The sequence below is a fragment of the Colletotrichum destructivum genome, chromosome 7 (genome assembly GCF_034447905.1).
Source record: "Colletotrichum destructivum chromosome 7, complete sequence".
In the NCBI taxonomy this organism is placed as follows: domain Eukaryota; kingdom Fungi; phylum Ascomycota; class Sordariomycetes; order Glomerellales; family Glomerellaceae; genus Colletotrichum; species Colletotrichum destructivum.
Window position 1 is genome coordinate 2,232,200 of NC_085902.1, and position 20,426 is coordinate 2,252,625.

At 53.0% G+C, this 20,426-nt stretch overlaps 9 protein-coding genes across 9 annotated transcripts; 6 read left to right on the forward strand and 3 right to left on the reverse strand.

The window, feature by feature from the left end:
• Positions 1–26: 26 nt before the first annotated feature.
• Positions 27–4,294, reverse strand: CDEST_11235 (Putative serine/threonine-protein kinase, active). The gene is made up of 3 exons (XM_062927391.1): positions 3,289–4,294; positions 2,591–3,221; positions 27–2,531 (listed from the first exon to the last, which is right to left on the reverse strand). The coding sequence occupies exons 1-3, from the start codon at positions 4,219–4,221 to the stop codon at positions 601–603; spliced, it is 3,495 nt and encodes a 1,164-aa protein (XP_062783442.1). The 5' UTR covers positions 4,222–4,294; the 3' UTR covers positions 27–600.
• A 1,224-nt stretch (positions 4,295–5,518) lies between these two features.
• On the forward strand, positions 5,519–8,578 carry CDEST_11236 (Putative G patch domain-containing protein). Its single transcript, XM_062927392.1, has 2 exons — positions 5,519–5,948; positions 6,025–8,578. The coding sequence occupies exons 1-2, from the start codon at positions 5,737–5,739 to the stop codon at positions 7,946–7,948; spliced, it is 2,136 nt and encodes a 711-aa protein (XP_062783443.1). The 5' UTR covers positions 5,519–5,736; the 3' UTR covers positions 7,949–8,578.
• A 332-nt stretch (positions 8,579–8,910) lies between these two features.
• CDEST_11237 (Putative SKP1/BTB/POZ domain superfamily protein) lies at positions 8,911–11,255 on the forward strand. Its single transcript, XM_062927393.1, has 5 exons — positions 8,911–9,930; positions 9,988–10,024; positions 10,080–10,215; positions 10,283–10,629; positions 10,690–11,255. Exons 1-5 carry the CDS (start codon positions 9,855–9,857, stop codon positions 10,973–10,975), a joined length of 882 nt encoding a protein of 293 aa, XP_062783444.1. The 5' UTR covers positions 8,911–9,854; the 3' UTR covers positions 10,976–11,255.
• Positions 11,256–11,793: 538 nt separating this feature from the next.
• Positions 11,794–12,547, forward strand: CDEST_11238 (uncharacterized protein). The gene has a single exon (XM_062927394.1). The coding sequence runs from the start codon at positions 12,252–12,254 to the stop codon at positions 12,444–12,446; it is 195 nt and encodes a 64-aa protein (XP_062783445.1). The 5' UTR covers positions 11,794–12,251; the 3' UTR covers positions 12,447–12,547.
• Positions 12,548–12,560: 13 nt separating this feature from the next.
• Positions 12,561–12,900, forward strand: CDEST_11239 (uncharacterized protein). The gene has a single exon (XM_062927395.1). It carries the CDS (start codon positions 12,567–12,569, stop codon positions 12,885–12,887), a length of 321 nt encoding a protein of 106 aa, XP_062783446.1. The 5' UTR covers positions 12,561–12,566; the 3' UTR covers positions 12,888–12,900.
• Positions 12,901–12,917: 17 nt separating this feature from the next.
• On the forward strand, positions 12,918–13,794 carry CDEST_11240 (Putative six-bladed beta-propeller, TolB; the record flags this gene model as incomplete). The annotated part of the gene is given in 3 exon segments (XM_062927396.1): positions 12,918–13,335; positions 13,418–13,548; positions 13,564–13,794. 3 exon segments carry the CDS (start codon positions 12,918–12,920, stop codon positions 13,792–13,794), a joined length of 780 nt encoding a protein of 259 aa, XP_062783447.1.
• A 233-nt stretch (positions 13,795–14,027) lies between these two features.
• Positions 14,028–15,438, reverse strand: CDEST_11241 (Putative WD40/YVTN repeat-like-containing domain superfamily, Sec13/Seh1 family). Its single transcript, XM_062927397.1, has 4 exons — positions 15,317–15,438; positions 15,211–15,255; positions 14,971–15,086; positions 14,028–14,901 (listed from the first exon to the last, which is right to left on the reverse strand). Exons 1-4 carry the CDS (start codon positions 15,317–15,319, stop codon positions 14,154–14,156), a joined length of 912 nt encoding a protein of 303 aa, XP_062783448.1. The 5' UTR covers positions 15,320–15,438; the 3' UTR covers positions 14,028–14,153.
• A 308-nt stretch (positions 15,439–15,746) lies between these two features.
• CDEST_11242 (uncharacterized protein) lies at positions 15,747–17,792 on the forward strand. The gene is made up of 2 exons (XM_062927398.1): positions 15,747–16,222; positions 16,284–17,792. Exons 1-2 carry the CDS (start codon positions 16,109–16,111, stop codon positions 17,403–17,405), a joined length of 1,236 nt encoding a protein of 411 aa, XP_062783449.1. The 5' UTR covers positions 15,747–16,108; the 3' UTR covers positions 17,406–17,792.
• CDEST_11243 (Putative basic-leucine zipper domain-containing protein) lies at positions 17,793–19,726 on the reverse strand. The gene is made up of 2 exons (XM_062927399.1): positions 18,821–19,726; positions 17,793–18,766 (listed from the first exon to the last, which is right to left on the reverse strand). The coding sequence occupies exons 1-2, from the start codon at positions 18,831–18,833 to the stop codon at positions 18,051–18,053; spliced, it is 729 nt and encodes a 242-aa protein (XP_062783450.1). The 5' UTR covers positions 18,834–19,726; the 3' UTR covers positions 17,793–18,050.
• Positions 19,727–20,426: the final 700 nt, after the last annotated feature.

The following is a 20,426-nucleotide window of genomic DNA, read 5'->3' on the forward strand; positions in this document are numbered from 1 at the left end:
AATCGCCGCCGGGTCATTTAATATGGGTCCTATTAAGCTGCCTTTTTGCCTACCTACCTATCGCGGCTCAATGAACCACAAGCATATAAGCAGGTAGGTTACTGGAGAGAATATGCGCCTATCCGGGCGGAAACAACGCTTCGGTCGGCCGCGCCTCAGTATTAACACGATGAGACCAAGCGACTGGGGGCGTTGCGCCAAGTCATTACGACGCGGCATTTGCCAACGGTGGCAGTTTAGCATCGTCGATTATTTGTGACAGAAAACTCTGAATTAGTGCTGCCACAGCATCGCCGTAGTTTGCCCCCATGCGCGCCTATTCAAACAATGCCATCCCTCCTCAAACTGCTTACATGACAGCAGGGCTTAACTGACTTGGCACCACCAAAGTGGCCAAGATAGCAACAGCAACGACAGCAACAACAACGGAAACAGCAAAACCAAATGGAGAAAAAGAAAACAAAGGCTAGAAGGGGCCAGATGATGAGAATGTGTGCTGCCAAAAATCTTCGTCTTGCCCCAGCCAGTCCAAAGACTGCTTCCCAACCCAAGGCCAGTCCAGGAGCATTTGCAGGCATTGTCTCCTCACCGTGAGTCCGCCTATAGACGAAGCTCCCTCAAAACCTGATCAGCCATGTTCTTGTACTGCCACGTGTTTCCCACCAGCCGCTTAAATTGAATTCCGTGAAGAGAGAGCAGTGGAACCTTGACGATGAAAATTTCAAACTCCAAGACCATGCTTCCACCAAGGTCGCTTTGAACGTGTGTGCTTGTCTCACCAGGGACCCTTCGGGATGATCCTCCTGCCTCCCGGGAGACACTGTCGACTGACACGTCCGAGTTGGAGTAACTCTGTTCTGCCCCGTTCCTAGTAGTGCCGCGAGGCGTGGTAGGTCCTCGCTCCGTTTCGCGAAGATCTTCCCTCTCTCGGTCGCCGCTTCGAATGGCTCCGAAGCTGAAGCGTCTCCTATGCCCTGGAGGCGGTTGCCCAGGACTACCGGGGGGGTCCTGCACTTTCTTGAGATCGATGCTGGGCGTGTGTTTGCACAGAAAGCCACCCCTGATCTCTGTGTAGTCAACTCCAAGACCCTTGAGCACCCGTTTGATATCCGCCCGGATTTCTGTCACGTTCTTGGTCGAAGTTGTCGAGACACTGAATAGGCCCTTGAGAAAAACGGGCTTAGCCAAGTCGGAGCTGTCGAGCCTGTCAGTGGAAACACCACTTTGGTCGCCTTGTTCCTGGTCCTGGTCTGTCTCTTCCGGGACATTTGCCTCTTTTGCCTCCTCCCGACGAAGTCTTCGCTGTTGAATGCTCTCGCGCCTGGCGTGGCCAAGGGACTTAGCGCGCATGGACGCCGCGCGTGTTTGCTGAGTTTCTCTGGGGGTAGGCTGCTGTCTGTCCGTAGTTGTTGACTGATCCGATCCACTTGTCGGTGGCGGCTCCTTAAGGGCCCGGGTTGATCCACGGCGGCGCAAGTCTGCAGAATTGACGCTAGTGGATCGGCCCAGACCCTTGCGGCGTGACGACTGAACCCCGGCTGATAGGGGAGGGCTGAGGAGATCGCTATGCTGGGGCTGGCTACTACCGGACCGCAGAGGGAGAGGATCGGGTTCCTCACGTTCCCGTCTGCCACGCCGAATGCTGAAGCTCTTGCGGGGCACTGGAGCGGGAGGTGCCTCCGACGGAGAGTGGACTTGAACCACCGGGGGGTGGGCTCGGTCCCTGTCCGATCTCTCCGGATCTCTCCGCCTGCGGGTGCTGAATCGCCGCAGGATGCCAGCTGCTGTGCTCTCTTTTTTGGGTAGTGGTTCGGGAGGTATTTCTGGCGAAAGTGGCATTGTTGGCGACAACTGTGAGTTTTTGATGGCATCTGGGGCCTCGTCTTCCCCATGGGTTCTGGCGCGAGGACGAGAGCGCCCCCCAGTGGCCCTTTCACCAGGCATCTCGTAGGCCGATGAGTTTGTATGAGCTTCCTGCGGTGGTGTGATTTCGGGGATCGCAGGTTTTTCCCTGGGGGCATTCAGAACCCCAGGATTCTTCTCAGTATGGTCGCGGTCTTGTTTCTCCCGCACCAGGTAGTAAATTGAAACCAAAGGGCTAAACGCGTTGAGGGGGTCGTTGCCAAGCTGCAGAGCCTCGGAACTCGGTGCCGTAAGCGTATCACGGCTGTTGCCCGAATTCCTTCTTTTATAAAAATCAAAGCCGAAACCACGCTTCTTTTCGACGTCTCTGGTTGGTTGAGGCATCTCTCTTTCGCGCTGGTACAGCTTTACTGCACGCTGGTATTCTTCGGATTCGATGGTGCGCGTCAATTGGGCCCTGATGGCATCTGGAGACCCAAAGTTGAAGCCGGTCATTGCGTTGACGACGTCAGAGTCGAGTGGGAGAGCAAGTGGCTCTCGCGGCGGCAATCCATTGTCAGGCGGACCACTGTATCCTTTGACCATCCATGGGTGGTTCATGACTTCCTGCATTGTGGCACGCTGTTTGGGATCGGTGACGAGCATACGAGAGAGCAGGTGCTTGCATTCTGCAGCATGTTAGAGGGGGTGGTTCATCAGTAATCACAACCTAGGTATGGAGACTTACCACTAGAAAGCCAACTAGGGTAATCGACCAAACCCTTCTTGATCTTGGCGTGCAGGGCGGGCATGCTCTGGTCGTCGAACGGGACTTTCCCGCAGACTAGAACGTAGAGAACGATACCAAAACTCCACACATCAACCTCGGGGCCCGTGTAGGCCCTGGCCTGGAGCAGCTCAGGGGCAGCGAAGTATAGACTACCACAGAAGGTTTTAAGGTGGCCGCGAGGAGCGAAGAGGTTGCTCAAACCAAAGTCGATGATTTTGATATCCCCGTTCTTGCTGATAAGGATATTCTCGATCTTGAGGTCTCGGTGAACAATGCTGTTCCGATGACAGTAGTCGAGGGCGCTAGCGATCTGCCGGCTGAATTTACGGGCTTGCTTCTCCTTCAATTTGCCGTGGGAGATAATGTAGTCAAGCATCTGTCCACCATTGACGTACTCGCAGAGCATGTACCAGTGGTAGTTGGTGCGCACGACGTCTCGCATGCCGCAGATGTTGGGATGGCTAAGAAGAGTGACGATGGCAGCTTCCCGGGCGGTCCTGATCTCCTTGGACTGATCGGCTCTCTCCTTGTCGGCTTTGGTTTGATGCCCATCCTCAGTAGAGCCACGAGGGATAATTTTGCAGGCAACCTATAGTTGAGATCGCGCAAGGGTCAGCACGAATGGGAGGCCTGAGGTACGGATGAGGGAAACGAACCTGCTCGCCCGTGTCCTCCTTGCGAGCCAGCTTCACTTTGCCCATGCTACCGGCGCCGATAGTCTTGCCCAGTATCCATTTGCCGGATGGGGTAGGGATAGTGGTACGGGATTTGCTGGTATGCTTCGATGCGGAAGTCGCGCCGGGGCTTCTAGGGTCGGGCGCGCCATGGCTGACAGGGGCAGGCCCGACGTTGTTGGCGACAGCAGTGCTGACGGGCATGTCGGGGGCGCGATGATGAGAATGATGATTCGATCTGGTACTGCCGTGACGCTGAGGACGCGAGGTGTTGGCACGGGATGACGAGGGCGGTTGGTCTCTAGGGGCGGAGCGCTTGGAGTAAGAGACTACGTCCGCAGTTTCATAATCATGTTGCGGAAACAGTTCCTGGACGGGGAGGGCAGAGGCGGTGGCGGCTGTAGTAGGAGGTGTAGAGGGGGGTTGTCGGGAGTGGGAGCGATATTGGAGTTGTTGACTTCGGCTGCGGTGGTGATGGTGATTGGAGGTGGAGGAGGCACGTTGTGGAGGAGGGCCAGAGGCGGAGACAGGAGGCCGGGTCCGGGTAGAGAGGGAGCGCGCTGCGACGGTCGGTTGAGAGTGAGATTGAGATTGAGGTGGGTGAGGGGGGGGGGCATGCGCTGGGGGATCAGAGCTCGCCGGGATTGCTGTTGTCATTGCAGCGCAGGAAAGGAGGATCCGGCACTGCGAGGGTTCGTCGGCGCGCTGTGCTGGGTCAAGGTGTGCGGGCGACTGCTGTCCTGCTGCTGGACGGGGGAACAGACTGGTCAGGACCTGTTGGAGATGGGACGGGGCTGGGGTTGATGGGAACCGAAGGCAGAAAGACAGGAGAGCGTGAAAGCGAAAGAGGGGGCGAGCGCTGCGTAAGAAGTATGTACAGGCGGTCAAGGCAGACAGAGGCAATGGCAATGGCATAGGTCAGTAGCGGCGAGCCCCGGCCTTGTTGGTGTTTTTCTTCTCCCTTCCGGCCAGCGCGGAGGTGGGTACCTTACCCTGAGGACAGACGTGAGTGAGAAATAAATAAAGCAAGGATCGAATGATGAAATGGCAGGTCCGATGCCTGGAGAGCACGCAGTAAACCGGGTAATGATTACCAGTGTCATTCTGAGGTCGCTCAATGGGATGGTTGCTGCTCAATCCGTCTGTCCCCGTTCTGAAGCAACACACTAATACCAAGCCTAGGGTTCGCGCGCATACACACACTGTCGCCAAGACATTGGTTTTGGTTTGTATTTGGAAGCGTGAAGTGTCTGGCTGCGGCTGAGCGCAAAGCAAGGCAAGGCAAGGCAAGAGAGAAGAGTAGACAAGGCACCTACCTGGCTTTGTTTGTTGTCAGCATGTCTTGTCCGTTGCAAGCGAAGCAAATTGATCAAGATACCTCCAGTGCATGCCACTAAAGATATACCCAGACAGTAGGTAGGCTAGTCTTTTACCTTGACAGGAAGGATACTAGGTTGCAAGACGGCCAGAGCATGAAGCTGAGGCAAAACCTAGGGCGAGCAGGGCAGTGCGACGTAGAGTATAAATGACGACACCTCTTCAGTACCTAGTTGGTCGAAACAGTTCACGCATAGCCGTACGTCGCCCATTAACCAAGACTTATTTTAAGCCCATCTACTGTTTTCTTTCAACTTCGAACAGCTTCGAATGGCCATGTCGTGATGCGTCCAGATGGTGGTGAGGGGTATCCGTTCACATTTCGCTCGTTACTCAATGTTATACCCATACAGATTCTGATCGGCGCGCTTGATCGAATCGAAACGGAGCGGGAAAGAATGACTGACACTAAAGGACTGAAGCTAAATTGAATTGGCGCCACTAACTGAGGGAGCATCTAGACAAGCATCGTCCTCCGCTCCACTCACTCACTGGCTGACTATTGGAACCCTAAATCGGACCGCCTTCCCATGCCCGGGCAGAGAGGGGCTCCGCGTTTGATTTCGGGAACCGAGCGTGGGAAATTGGCAACTTCGCTATGTCGAATCATCGCTAGGTCCTCAGGAGGGGCCGAAAGTGATATTGACCACCGTACCTAGTTAAAGTTCCATGGCGCTGGGTACCTACGTAGACACCTGCTTTAGGTACCTACCTTAGGCAGGTACTGTAGGTACGAATACTTCGTACAGATAGAGGCTACATTCCTATCGATGTCTTATCGGATTGATAAGATAAAATAATGCTGGGTGCTTCGCTGCATCGCGTTGTCCACCTTCTGGCTTTCGAGCAAAGCACCTCGGAATCGAGTCCCACCAGCGGACATTTTTCTCTCCTTCTTCAGTGCACCTGCGCTTGAAATGTGCCGCAGTCATCTCAATCGACGGCTCAAGCTATCATACCCACGCATAACAAACTCCATTTCTACTCGCCCGCGACACTCTCCACCAACCCAAGAAGCCGCTGTGGTTTGCGCTCATCGTCGCCGTCAACCCCATGTCACATACCAAGAGATCTCATAAGACGTATGAGGCTGACCTATACGACGATCAAGTCGCCGCACATGTCTCCTTCGGCACCCCTTTGCCTCCCTTAGACCCGGACACACGTGACGATGGCTCCTACGTTCCCTTACACAAGCAGCAGGTGAGGGACGAGCATGGGCGGCGGCGCCTTCATGGCGCTTTTACTGGAGGATGGAGCGCAGGGTGAGTTTTTCGTTTGCTTGTCAGCCATGGTACATAACATTACAGCGCTAGTGCAGTGGCTAATGACGCTGTATAGATACTTCAATACTGTCGGATCAAAAGAGGGTTGGACTCCGTCCACCTTCATCTCGAGCCGCACGAACCGACAGAAGGGGAAATCGAATACGTTCCACCACCGGCCAGAGGATTACATGGATGAAGAAGATCTTGCGGACGCCACTGCCACTCAAGAAATCCGGACCACTGATCCCTTTGCCGCCCTTGGGGCTTCGAGCCATGTTGGACGTCATCCTGTTAAGCTGGCTGGCTTAATGAGAAGACAGTGTGATAGCATGGGTTTCGAGCTTCTGCGGAGGATGGGCTGGAAGGACGGACAAGGCATTGGGCCGAAAGTACGTCGGGAAGCGCGTTTAGGCGCTTCGGCAAACACTACGACTGCTGCGTCAAACGAAACCCATCTCTTTGCGCCGGACGATGTTGTTATGGTTACTTTTTCTCGCAAGGCCAACCAGCGGGGTTTGGGCTACCAGGAGGAACGTCCGCTCTCGCAGCTCTCCGGGTCTGCCAACGATCAATACGGACTACAAAGCCTTGGGGCTGATCTTGACAAAGGGGTTGACGACTCTGCCAGCGGGCCTCGTCTTTCACTTGGCATGCCTGACAAGAAACAGAAGCAGGCACAACATGGGGGCTTCGGCGTTGGGATCTTAAACGACACCGGCTCAGACGAAGATGACCCATACGAGATGGGGCCCCGAATATCATATAACCGAACCCTGGGCAGCGACAAGATGAAGAAAAGGCAGTCCGCGAGTACCACTGTGGCGGCAAATCCAGCGCTGCGAACAAAACCAGTATTTGTTTCTAAGTCCGGCTCGGCCAGGGTTCACGTCCAGCCAACATGTCTGGATGGCAAACCGCCGCTGAAAGGCTTTGTCATGGGCCACTCTTCAGAACCCCGACAAATCAGACAGTCGCTGTCGTGTTATCCCCCCCCAACCATCCCCCCTGAATGGGCGTCAGGGAAACGTCGCATGGACGCCAAACAACCAACGGCGTACGCGTCGACGAAAGATGCCGCAAAGGCTGCTTGTCACGATCCCAGGTCTCGAGCGGCGATTCTAGGCGAACCCGCCCTCCCTGGAAAGTCTGTCTTTGACTACATGTCAACTGCTTCGCGCGAGCGACTGGCTGCGTTCACTGGCCGATCGAATCTCCCACCGGCCAAAGGCGAGGTTCTGCCAGAGCATGGCAAAAAAGCCGAGCAGAGGCTGCAGGACAGGCTGCAGAGCATACCCAGACTGGCCAAAGAGACGGCTATTGCAGCAATGAGTCGTGGAGCAGGTGCGGGTGGCCCTTATGCAAACGATGAGGCCAAGCGTGCACGTTACCGGCTCTATCTGCAGAGTGCGGCTGGATTTGGTGGCTCAACTCCCACTAAACCTCAAAACATGACGGACAATGACTATATCAAGGAGATTGAGGAGTTTCATGGGTGCGCGCAGCTTTTCAAGCCCATGACAGGATTCATGGCCACCCGGTTCACGACTGCTTCAACGGGAAGCAAGGGACCTGGGGATTCAGGGTCCAGCTCGGACTCGAACGTGCAGAGGCTTGTCAGGCCACCCAAGCCAGCAGATCCATTCGAAGAGGCAGCAAAAATGGGCATGTATGGGCGCATGACGAGGCTGACTGAAAATTTCTTCCCGACCAGATTGCTATGCAAGCGCTTCGGTGTCCCGCCACCCTCCCACGTCCAACCCGACCTGGAGCCTGGTGCCTCTTCGGAGACTCGCGGTTCGTTCCATGGACTACCTGCCAGTATAGACATGGCAAGGCAGCCGTTAATCTGCGGGATGGACACAAACGGAGTGGGTGATTTGCCGGGGCCAAAGCCAGCGGACAATGCGTCCGAGACCGGAGACAAGGTCGCCGAGGCCTCGCGGCCAAGTGATGATGTCTTCAGGGCAATATTTGGTGATAGCAGTGAGGAGGAATAATGAAGTAAGTGTCGGCCAATTTTTATTGACTTGCCGTGGTAGCAACAACGGTGACGGCACGCGTATCTGTGTCTAACACGAGAAGCGATTGTGATGTGCTGAGTATCGACAGAGATTGTGATTGCACACGATTTATCTTTGATTGCTCCCCTGTGATGGTAGCCCAGGGCTATGTGGTGTTGCGCCATAGCAAGGTCGCTGTTCGACTATGGTCTCATCTTGTGGACTTGGGGTTGGAGAACTTGATGGGGAAGTTGTGGGCTCCGGCGTCTCTCTAAAACCATGACGCCATGCAGTGTTCTTTATCCTGGGCCAACTCGAGCTGAGTACCACGCCTCGGTTCAACACAGTTCAGTTCATGAATGTTGCGGGGAATTGCCACTGTCCAAGGCCAAGATCCCAGTACGAGTTGCACAAAGGGAGTTGATGCCCATGGACAATATTACCTGCCATTGGACAGCCTCCTATGTTTCCATGGGCGGTTAGAGCGAACAAGACCTGGCGATGGCGGCGCTTATTGGCTAGCAGAATCCCGGCAAGGCCCACCACAGCTTCCTGGGTGACAGTCACAGTCACAGCGGGGCTAGGTAGGACCATGTCAGCAGTTACGTGATCGTGGAATAGGGCGACTTAGAATGGTGAGGGTTGTACTAGGTGATACAAGCAGAAACATTCAATGTATCCGAGATTTCGCGCCATCATAATACAGCAGTTGGTTATTGCGGGTTGTAAAGATGATTCAAAGTGAGATGGTAGGTGGCCAAATGACAGGACTACGTATCTGCCAACCTACCTGTCACCCCGGCTGCCCGGCTCCTCTGGGCACCTCAGCAACACCTTAATTAGCGTGTTGGTAGCGGGCTGTTTTGGAGACTACGATATGAGAGGCTTGGGCGCAATTTGTGGGTCCAGTTAATCCTAGCCCCCCATCAAGTGCTAGGTATTAACCGCCATCCTTCCATGCTTGTTCAACCTCATCAAACTGCCCTCGCTCCCAATTTCCTCTGGTCATCTTCCTTTTCAGGAAAGCCACTTGCTCTCTCAGGCCGAAACTACTCTTAGACTCTTAGCCAGCCGACGTTTTTTCTCCGCCGCACAGGACCCAGTACCTTTGCTAAACGAACCGGTAACCCGCGCGCCTCTGTTCTCGCACTCCCCTTGTCCTCGTCAACGACGTTGTTTCCATCTTTCTGGGCAGCACCCTATTCCCCAGCGACCAGCCATTTATTCGCTGAATCGGGCAGTCTGGCTCAATTCTCCCACGTCTATTCGCAAACACGAATCACGAGATACTAAAAGCAATTGCGATTGTGTGTTGACCAATCCGCCTGCCGCCCTGCGCCGCCTCCATTGCCCACGATCTGTCATTTAATACCCTCTCGAAACCGCCACCACGTTGCCAGGCTTGCCAGACGCCAGGAACGGGCAGTCCGTGTCCGCCCGGCTTACATTTCCTCTCCGAGGAGAACAAAGTCCCCGGCCAGAAGAGAACCCAGACCAGAAACGCGACGAAGCCGCTCCAGGAACTGGACTTCGCGCCCAGCCACTGCCACCTCAGTATCCCACGTCCGAAGCCTCGACCTCCAGACCGCCGCCTTTCTCCTCTCTATACGTCTCTCCCGCAACCGTCTGGGATTGCGAAAATAACCGCTGCCCAAGTTTTCCAAACGTCACTGGGCCTACAGCATCTCTCGTTGCGCCAGCGTATGCGTCTCTAGCCTTCGGTCTCTCAGCGGATCAATCGTCACCATCCCCAAACCCGACCTTGTTCGATCAGACTCTCATCGAGACAAAGCGTGCGCTTCCTCGGGACACTAAAGGGAGTTCCTCTGTAAAGGTTGACGACGCCGAACCACCGCCCGCATACTCTGAGGGACCTAGTCCACTCCAATCCTTTACTTTTCTGATGGCTACCGCCGGCGGCGCGTCGAGTATCATTACTCAAGTGCAACAAGGGGGGCCGCCCATCAATTCCATAGGAGGTGAGCTCTCTCTTCTTCTTCGTGCACAGTCGTGCCGATATACTAACGCAAAATCAGATGTCGGCGCCGATGAGACGATTGCCATGGACCTTCGGTAAGTCTTGCTGTTTATATGACCGTTTCCATACGCTGATGCCCAACACTTACAGGGGAACGAGATTCGTGTTGTCGAGGGACGAACTCTTGACGCTGCCCGAATTTGTACTTCTATCTCTGTTTCCGAACGGGCTTTTTCCCGAGGGACACATGGGTGGGTTCGCTGAGGGCGATGCTGTCCAGGTAGACGTGCGTACAACTCTCTCGCGATCCCTCATGCCACATAGCCTTGACACACGCTAACACGGGTGAGTAGTATGATCCCGCATCGTTGCAGTACATGCTCGACTTTTTCCGAACCGTTGCGCAGTCGATACCTGTAGACGTGTCTCCAAGTGTTTCGCAGGAGGAAGAGACCACGACTGGAGATGCTATGGGCCCAAGGGATGACTCGTCAAAGAGGGCGGGCATTATCGTTTTGAGAGAGGACCTCGACTTCTATGTCATCCCCCCACGGGCTGACATTACACAGTCCGAGATGATGGAAGTCAAGAGAGCCGCGGGCAAGGCCCTTCTCCAGCAGAATGGCATCTTTTCGGGTCTGAAGCGGAGCGATGAGCCAGGCACTACGGAAGCTCACCTCATCGAGATGTTGACAGCGGGGTAAGTTTTCCAACCTACAAACGGAAGCAGAACAGGGACTGGAAACTTACTGAGCAGTAGTGGATTTCACCACGACGACAGCTGGGGTCATCGGGCAGGCGAACCGAATAAAGCAGTCGTCTGCAGTTTAGCCTTGGCACGTCTACGCAGCGATATTCGAGGTAACGAAATGAGTAGCAACGCTGTCGGCATGGCGCAGAAGCTGCTCCTTTTCTGGCGTAAGCCTGCGAGGCGTTGCTGGTGGGAAGGCGTCGAGCTTGAAAACGTCGAGGGAGTCCAGGGCAAGCTCAAGGTCTGGATCAGACGCGTTTGGACCCTGGAAATGAGCGTCATTGGCCTCCGATGAGCTCGGCTGGCTTGAACATGGGTCATCTTTTGATGCCAAGAGGGTGGTGGAACCGGCGTCATGGTATAGCGCTAGATGTCTTTGCGGCCACATTTTGTTTGGTTTCTTTCGTCTAATCTGTGTACCCAGTCGAGCACGCATAGACAAGACGCTTATTGGACTTTGTCGATCCTGTGTATCGGTATCAATCATTTCTATGGCGGAACATGTCAAGCCTGGAGTGCATAAACACCCTAAACCAGAATCAGCCACGGCAAGTCCAGTGGGTATGTTCGTGCATCGCTTGCCCTTTCGCTGAGGCGTGCTTTCTCACACATAGATGGTCTCCGTATTCTAGAGATTGCACGGAGACAAGCTGCAGTCCCAAGCGATGGCATTCTTGACAAGGGTCTTCGCACATACGATTGAGGCGGCCATCGTGGGAACAGGAGATATCTGCTCAGCCCAAGCCGAACCTAAATCACTGCTTGGTGACCCGACATGGCAAACAGTTGTGGGACGAGTTGCGGGACGTTGGAGGCGGGGGATGGCTGGGTGGCCCGCTTCGGAGAAGTGGTCCGGCCCGGTCGGTGGGCCTTATCCATCCATCGGGAGATGAAAGCAATGTCATAGCTATCAAGTTGTGCTAGCTGCTAGCTTAGATGCAAGGGCCGAAATACGGATTTGATGTCTGGGCTTGCGGGCGGCTGACAGAGAATATGACATAATGGGTTGCCCTTACCCCAATACTGTGATTCGGATTCCTTCAATGAAGTGATGAAGACACGCCAATGGAGAGGCCACCGGCCAACCATCTCGCCTTGTTTCAGCCTAGGTAGGTAACCTCCCCCTCGCTATATTACCACAGGTACTCGGTCAGGAGACACGATAGGTTGTTCTCAATGATCGGTGTGTAATTGACTTGTAACCTGCAATTAGGTTGTGTGCATTGGCCTGTTCGTTCCAGGCACAGCATCGTCAATTAGAATCGTGCGCGGGGCCTCCGTTCCGACATCTTGGACTGCCAGCCACCGTCATCATCCGAAGTTGTTACCTTTCGATTCCCCTCTCGTCACTCATAGGACCTTGATACGCGAGGGTTTGGGACCGTATGTCCTGATGCTTCTTTACTATTTGGTCTGTGTTCAGAGGGTACCATAAGCTTGTTTCTTTGGACAATTGCAATGAGCTGTCTACCGCTTGCCTTACACAAATCGCTCCTAGAACTCAGTATTTGGAGAATGAGGACCGCAGAAGTGTTCCAGGTTCCGGCTAAGCCCGCTCTGTGTTACAACTAATGTTAACTCAACTACTGTCGACATTGGCGCAGGAGTGCAGAAATCAATTGAAGCCTGTCTACAGAACCCCCGTTGCTGCTGATGGCTGGACGTTCCGTCCTGTTGCCAATTGCTTTAACCGACCTCGGAGCATTCTCTTCGACCGCCTAGGGGCGATTCTACTCGTCGACGCCAGATCCGGAATCAAGCATTAAGGCTAACTGACGATGGAGGCACCTGTATGTATGTTGCCGAGGAGCGAACGGTCATCGAGTCACTCGGGGTGAGGCAATATCTGGTACATTACTCTAGGTCAAAGAGTCGGCTAACGTGATATGCCCCTCCGCTCGAAGCTGAACCACGGAATAGTACTATCGCCCGATGGCAAAACACTCTATGCCTCAACAGTCGACAAGGTCTACGCCTGGTCATACGATGCCATAGAAGGAGTCGTCAATGACCCCAATAGAACGCTCGTCGCGAACATGAGCAACACTGGCCATACGACGCGAACTTTACTACTATCCAACAAGAAACCGGGCATCATATGGGTATCAAGGGGTAGTGCGGCTAATATCGACCAAGATGCCGCCAGGCAAGAAACCGGCCACTCTCAGCTCCGTGCTTTCGACATTGGCGACCTTGGCGAGAACTAGCAGCCATTCGACTTTACCATCCATGGCACTATGCTAGGATGGGGGCTCCGGAACTCCGTGGGTATGGCAGAGGAGCCCATTACCGGTGGTATTTGGACAGTCGAGAATTCGGCCGATCAGTTAAGGAGGAACGGTGTCGATATACACCGAGACAACCCCGCGGAAGAGCTCAACTTCCACGGCTACCTCGACGACTCTGCTGAGAAGCAGGGGGGTAACTACGGCTATCCAAACTGCTTTGCGCTGTGGTCAACCGAAGACTTCCCAGACAGAGGCGGCATGAACACCGGAGAACAGTTTACTCTAACCTCATCGCGCACTCTCAACGACACGACCTGCGCCTCCAGCCACGTCCCCCCAAGGTTATCTTTCCAAGCACACACCGCACCGTTAGACATCAAGTTCACGCCCAGCGGCTCTGAGGCATTCGTTACGTTCCATGGCAGCTGTGAGTCAAGAAGAGAGCCGAGCTACGGCGACTGAGTGGAGTCGAAGAGCTGACACATGGTTAGAGAATCGAGATGAACCAGTTGACTACAAACTGTCTAGCATACCCTTTACAAATGGAATGCCCACCGAGCCTGCGGACAGTCGAACGCCGCTTACCGACGTATTAACCAATGCGGACATCAACAATTGCCCAGACAACTGCTTTCGACCAGTAGGGCTTGCATAGGACAGCCGGCAGAGGCTGTTCATGACATCCGATGCCACGGGAGAGCTATACGTTCTTCAACGAACCGATATCTTAGCTTCAGCGAGCTCTCCAGCAGCACCTACCTCAACTTCGTCGCAAGGCATCCCAGAAGTCCCGTCTAGCCCTATATTTGTTGGCAGCCTCGCAATGTCGGCAGCACTTGCCCTTGGCGGATTCGGCATCTTCGGCTTTCCCTTAGGCTTAAGATGAAGCGAGTCGGGCACACGGGCTGGGTGTCATGCAACATGATACGCGGGGGCCAGAATGATGGAACTAAAGTACGAGGGGGCAAAACCGTGGTTTGAATCTCATCACAGATCCAGAGACCTCTACTTGACCCGAGCCAATTTCTGCAGCATCAAGTAATTAATTGGTCTACGAATGTATTAGCTACACAAACTTGATCCTGTCAGATATTTCACGTTAGCCGACTAGAATGCTTCAAATAAAAAACCACAGGTATATCAGCCCTAAAACGACGTCAAGTACAGGAGGTCTATTGCGTTTTGACCCAACTATGCCCTATTTTGCCACGAACGCCTTGCTGGTGATGCCACGTTGACATCTGATCACTCTTCAATGCTCTTGACACACTCCCACTCGCCTCGGAGGTTCTCCTTCCACAGTGATACCTTGTTATCACCGCCGCTCACTGCCAGAACGTTACCGCTCAGGGACCAGCTGACTCTCCAGACGGCAGCATCGAAGTTGAGAATTTTATGGGTCCACTGTCCTGTGCTCGATGAATCCGAGGTCCAGATGCGAACCGTCTTGTCCTGGGACGCTGAGGCAATGTAGGACTTCTGCAGGACTGTCGGTGACCACGCAACGTCACGAACCCAATCGGTATGGCCCTCGAGCGGCTCCAGTTCCTGTTTGTACGACTGCGAAGCTGAATCAAAGACCCAGATCTTGAGCAGGTTGTCACAGCCACCTGTAACAAAACGTCTCACACCTGCCGAACCAGGCCCAGGAGAGCTGCTGACGATGCTTCCGGGTGCCGTCGCTGGGGCCCACGAGACAGAGTTGACGCCCAGGCCATGCGCTGGGAAGCTGACATGGTCGAAGCTGTTGTCGCGAAACTCAAGAACGCTGACATTGCCGTCCGAGGAGGCACAGGCCAGCAGACAGCCCGACTCATGTGGTGACCACGAAACTGTGTTGACGGAGGCCTTGTGAAGGGCGAAGTCGAAGATCTTTTGCCACTGGTTGTTCTGCTCCCTCCAGATAAAGACCTTGCCATCGTAGCCAGCCGAGGCCAGAATATTTCCGTATTTAGGGTGCGCCCACGAAACGCACCAAACGGCACCATCGTGACTGTCGCAATATCAGTAGGAAGAGCAGACATATGACGCAGTCCAAAGGGTTCTGATGTGGTGACCCTACCCTCTGAGTGTCTCGACGAGTCGCTGGGAATCTCCCTCTACTTCGAATATTTTAATACTCCGGTCGCTTGAGCACGTCGCGAGTCGGCGACCGTAATAATCGAGGACGGCATCGTGCTGTGCGGCTTTACGATTAGTCCGGGTGAACGGTAGGATTTTGGCGGAGACGGCATGACCGTTAGGGCATTGGAGCCGCGATGCTTGGTTTATGAGAGGGAAATAGGATTGGAGAAACGCGTACAATCATATCATCGTGGCCGGAGTTCGATATAACCTGGGCAGAAGCCTACAATTCGCATGTCAGTGCAAACAGTGCAATAGAAAGCAGCAGGAATAATGAAACATACCATCGTGAAAGGAAATGTCCCAGGGGGGTTCGTCAGCAATTCGCGGGGTTTCGTTTGATTTGAGTTGATCTAATGAAAGTCGGGAAGATTTACAACGACATGCGATGAATAGCAAAGTGTTAAACGCAAGGACCGCGTCAATCGAGGAGCCACCTTTCAAGAGCTCCTCCCTCCAAGCTGGCCTTAGCTGGAGATCCAATGACTCTACGGTGCCTGTTCCTGCCTGGCACTGTACGTGCCTCAGCAGCGGTGCCGGCTGTGGGCATGAACGTTCCTGGCAGGCGGTCTGATTGCGTCAATGGTCTAATCCGGGCTGGAGTCGGCATCTTCTACCTTGCTTCGAAAAGTAAGCACGTGATTTCCCGCTTCTCATCCACTTACCTAGCTCGAGACTTGGACACCTGGGGGCATGCACCACAAAAGGTACGTACATGCCGATGCCGAGGTATTGCTTGAGACTCTGTCACAAGGGATCACGCATCGCCACGACTCTCCAAATTGACTACTTTCCTAGACGGCATCATACTATACCTTGCATGTCGACCCTCTGCTGCCCGCAATCGAGAGTTTCATCCTAACTGATTATTTAACCTTTGCAACTGGATGCTACTCCTGGACCTGTCCACCGCTTAGCACACTGCTCCCAGACTTTCCGGTACCATCCTCCGTTCTACCCAACCCTATGTTACATCAGCCTCAGGAGAGATCGAACTTTATAGTTTTATGTTTCTTCGATACTGATTCGTTTTGAGCTGCCTTGACCATCAAATCTCTTGTTCTCGATAAACCACAATGGCCGACAGTTCCTGTAGCGGCTCTACGCCGTTCAAGAGCCTTGTCGAGCACGGCGCAGAGGATAGAAGCCTACACCAGGATCGTTTCGCCAGAGCTTCTGGTACTCAGCAGGTGAGACATCTTCTTTCTAGGGTGGATATACCCATCATCACTCTTCTAATCGAAAACCCAGGCTTTTCGATCTACCGGGTTAGACCCCTCGGCGCAGGCGCAAGCGCACTTTGGCGCATTTCTTGGTACAACCGAACCTGTCCAAGTAGTACCAGGCACGCTTCCGACCTATGCCTCCTCCTCCTCCTCTATCTTGAGCCCCTTCCAGCATCTACAAACATCTCGGATGCCAGTTACTCAGCACAGTCATCGTTTCTCTCCAGACTCCTTTCGATATGCATCTCCCCAAGTACCGAGTGCAGCTGCCACGGCAACTGCGCATGTAGCAGACCAACACAATCATGTCGCACATCCGTCGGCAAGGACATCTAGCTGGGCACAAGACTTCGCAAGGTTCTCAGGGGGGGTTTCGAATGCCGACAGCCAGGTGTCCGGTCTCTCTGCCATACACCATTACTCACCAGCTCCAGTTGGATTCAAACATGGAATGATGTCCCTGCAACCTGGACCGTCCTTTTTCGGATCGGCTAGTGGCAGCGCTGCCCTCAACAATGCGGCCAGCGCTGAGACTGACTTTGATGTCGAAATGGATCGGTGGATGGCAGCTCACGGAGACGGTCGGATGGAGGATGTAGATGCCGTTATGGAACAGATTGCGCGAGAACTGGAACAAGATCAGCAACCCGGGACTACCGACCAGAAGTCTAGCGACCACTTTGACGCTTCAGAATTAACCGCAACATCCGCAACAAGAATCCCCTTGGAGGAAACAGGGCAACGCACGCGATCCACTCCTGTCACAGAGGCATCTCATCAACAAGCGAATGAGAGACACGGCGTGCCTGACACGAGTGGCATTGCTAAAGCAGGAATCACGAGTCTTCCGGAGCAATTGCCCGACCTGTCACGACTTGGCCTTGACGAAGCTTCTGAAAGGACAGCGACCGAGCCTGCAGAACAAGCCCAGTCACAGTCGGATATATCGGAAGCTGCGAGACAGATATTGGAATCGGTTCAACATGAGCAAGGAGACAAGTGGAAAAACTCCCGTTTTCTCTTACTCATGAAGGATTTTCGGGACGGCAATAAGGATATCGTCAACAATGAAATTTTAGACACTAGCGCAGGCGGCGAAGACCCACGCAGCGCTGGATCAGAGTTGCCTCATCAAACGCGACGCTGAGGATTGATTTCACCTCACAGGCTCTCTAGCTGAACAGAGAAGGCTATTGCGAGGTTTTTTTTTATTGCTGTGCGCACAATTCGCCGAGCAACTGGCCTAAGTTAGGCTTCAGTCTGGTGTGGCATGCACAGCAGAATCCCTCAGTAGAACACCGAAAGGGCACCCTCATGATGCATGGCAGCCCAAGCTTGCAGTAAATTGTTTTTGCGGCTTGACTAGTATCCCATCCCTCAGCAATCTCACGTCGCCAAGCAGCAGAAATTCAGGAGCATACGAATACACGTTGATGTAAATCCATCTTCCCACATTGAATCCATGACTTGTCTAAATGTGTTATTACACAAGTATCTCGACCGCTTTCGATATTAGCATCTTGTGAAGTACACATCACGACGGTGTGTGGGCGAGACCAAGGCGGATTGCGCCAAGGACGATGAGGCGTTGCAACAATGGCTGGGCAAAGATCAAAATTTTGAGAGTAGAGTCATGCTAGTCAACCACAAAAACAGACAACAGACTAAAGAAACTGCCCAACTAAAGAGCAGCGATCTCCCCTGGGAAAAGGAGACCCGCATGAACAAACAAAAGGAAACAAATCAATGTAGTACAATTCCCTCCAGTTCACGCACAAGGTTATCCTCACATTTAAGAACGCCCTAAAGCAATGTTCTTCCAGTGATCGCGCTCGACCTCCAGTTTGCGAATCTTCTCCTCAAGATCCTCAAATCGCTGCGCCTTGCGCTCACGAGACTTGCGGGCAGCCAGGGTGTTCCTTGCTCGCTTCATAGCAATGGTGTCATGGGGGTCCTCGACAATGATAGGAGGCAGTGGCTTGTCCCGCCGACGAGAACTGACACCAGAAACAGAAGAGTGCCGTGCAGAGCCAGATGGAGACGAGTTGGCAGACTTGCGACGTCCCGAGGTAGACGGAAACTCGACAGCCTCAAGATCCTCGGTATGAGTGGCAGGTGACTTGCCACTACAATGCTGATTGTCGCTGGCATCATCCTTAGCGGCCGGTGCTGTTTCTTGTGGAAACAACGGGAACCAAGGATCAGCGGAGCCAGTGTCAAAGTCGCCAGGACCAAATTCTCCGGTGCCGAAATTAGGAGAGACGTCGTAGCTCTCGTTGAAATCGGGTGACTCATTGTAAATAGAAGGCGATGTCAAGGCCGTTAAAGCCGTCGAGTTTGGAGCTGACATGAAAGGCTCCTGAATGAGTAGATCCTGGGGGGAAACAGTACCCAGATGGCTAGCACTAGACGTACTCCCGCCCATATCAAAAACAGAGGGCATCGCAGGAGACGAGTATGTGGTAGAAGCACCACCCTCGAAGCCGGTGAAGTCGTCAAGATCGAGATCTGGAATGTGTAAGCAACCGCTGCGCGCAGTAATTGGGGGCTGGGATAGCATACCCTGCAGATCCATCTTTGGAGTGGTTTTGCTGTGGCTACTATGGGGAAACAACGGTACGGGTGGGCGGTGTCGACGATTCAAGGCGGCCGAAGACGACGGAGCGGATGAAGCGTAGAACTGATCTGATTGAGAAGAATACACCTGAGAGGACCGAAAATGTTGACGAGAACCAATAGCCTGGATTTGGGCGACTCGCTGGTTTTGATGAGACAGAATACGCCCTTGTGGCTGATGCTGGTGCTGGCGAAGGTGGTGAGACGAGTGACGGCGTTGGTTGGAACCAAAGGCTGCTTGCGCGGCTAAGCGTCTAGGTTGACTGGTGCGAGGCTGGTCGAACAAGACGAAGTCCTGTTGGAGGGGTGTATGATGTGGGCTGAGTTGATGCGCGGGTAGTGCCGGCAGGCTGGGTGAACTGGAGGGAAGCCATGGTGATTGGGAATCCGTGGTGAAGACTGGAAAGTCTTGCGGTTGAATGGTTGCGGGGGAATGACTTGAGCTAAAGCTTTGGGCTATAGTGAAGTTCAGATCGACCTGGTGAGGTTGAGCTGAAGAGTGGAATTAAGCGGGGGGGATGGTTGTGTGAATGTTGTGATGAAGGTTGTTGGACTGGGAAATAGTGACGACTGGGGATCGTTGATTTAACGCATGGTTGCTGGCCTCTGGGGCGATTTCGATTGTGCTTGGATGTTGGGATAGTATGTTGGCGATATTGTTGTGAAAGAGTAAGAAATGGGGGAAGTGTGTGGGCGACAGCGTGGAGGGATTAGCGACTTTTTGTAGCCTGCCAGGCAACAACAGACTAAAACGACAGATAAAGTACCTTCAATTGGTAGATAGAGCGAAGGGCGCGATTAGCAAAGCCCTCTGATCAGCTACTTTCAAGGTACAGTAAGCACGAGTACCTGATCTAGAGTTTTGGGAGTCAAAGCTCACCAGCATATACAATGTCTAGATGTATTGGAGTAGTTTACTCCACAAACTTTGCAATCCCTGTTCCGGAGCAATGTGTGACTCACACATTTTGACGCTAACCTGTTCCTGGACTGGGTCTACACACTCGAACTGGGCTGCCTGGCAAAGGTTTTAAGTAATCAGTTACAGCTTACTAACTCCCTCCTTTACCAGCACAATAAATTAAATAGATAAGTAAACTTTTAGAGTTTATAGTTCTTTAATACTGTAGTTAAGATAGACTACTACGACTTCTGCAGCGTTAATTATATAATCTAATAAGTAAGATATATATAGATGATAAAGTAGCTAGTTTAGTAAAAGTTAAGTAATTAAATAGACGCTTGAAATAGAAGTCCTATTATAGATATTGAATTAGAGGGTAATACATACAAAGGGCGCTACAGAGGGCATTAGAGATAGGACTTATTAGCTAGCATAACTAGCTGCTTAGCAGTAATATAGAGCCTGCTGCAGGCTTTATCTTAGGTAGTAGGCTATATAGTAGCCTTAGGCGCCTAGAGAAAGGCTGCTTAAGACCTAGTTAGGCAGTAGGGTAGAGCTACAGCATATAAAAATAGTTATAAATATATATTATACTTATAATATATATAATTAACCTATTACAGCTATTTTTACTAATCTAATATTTAA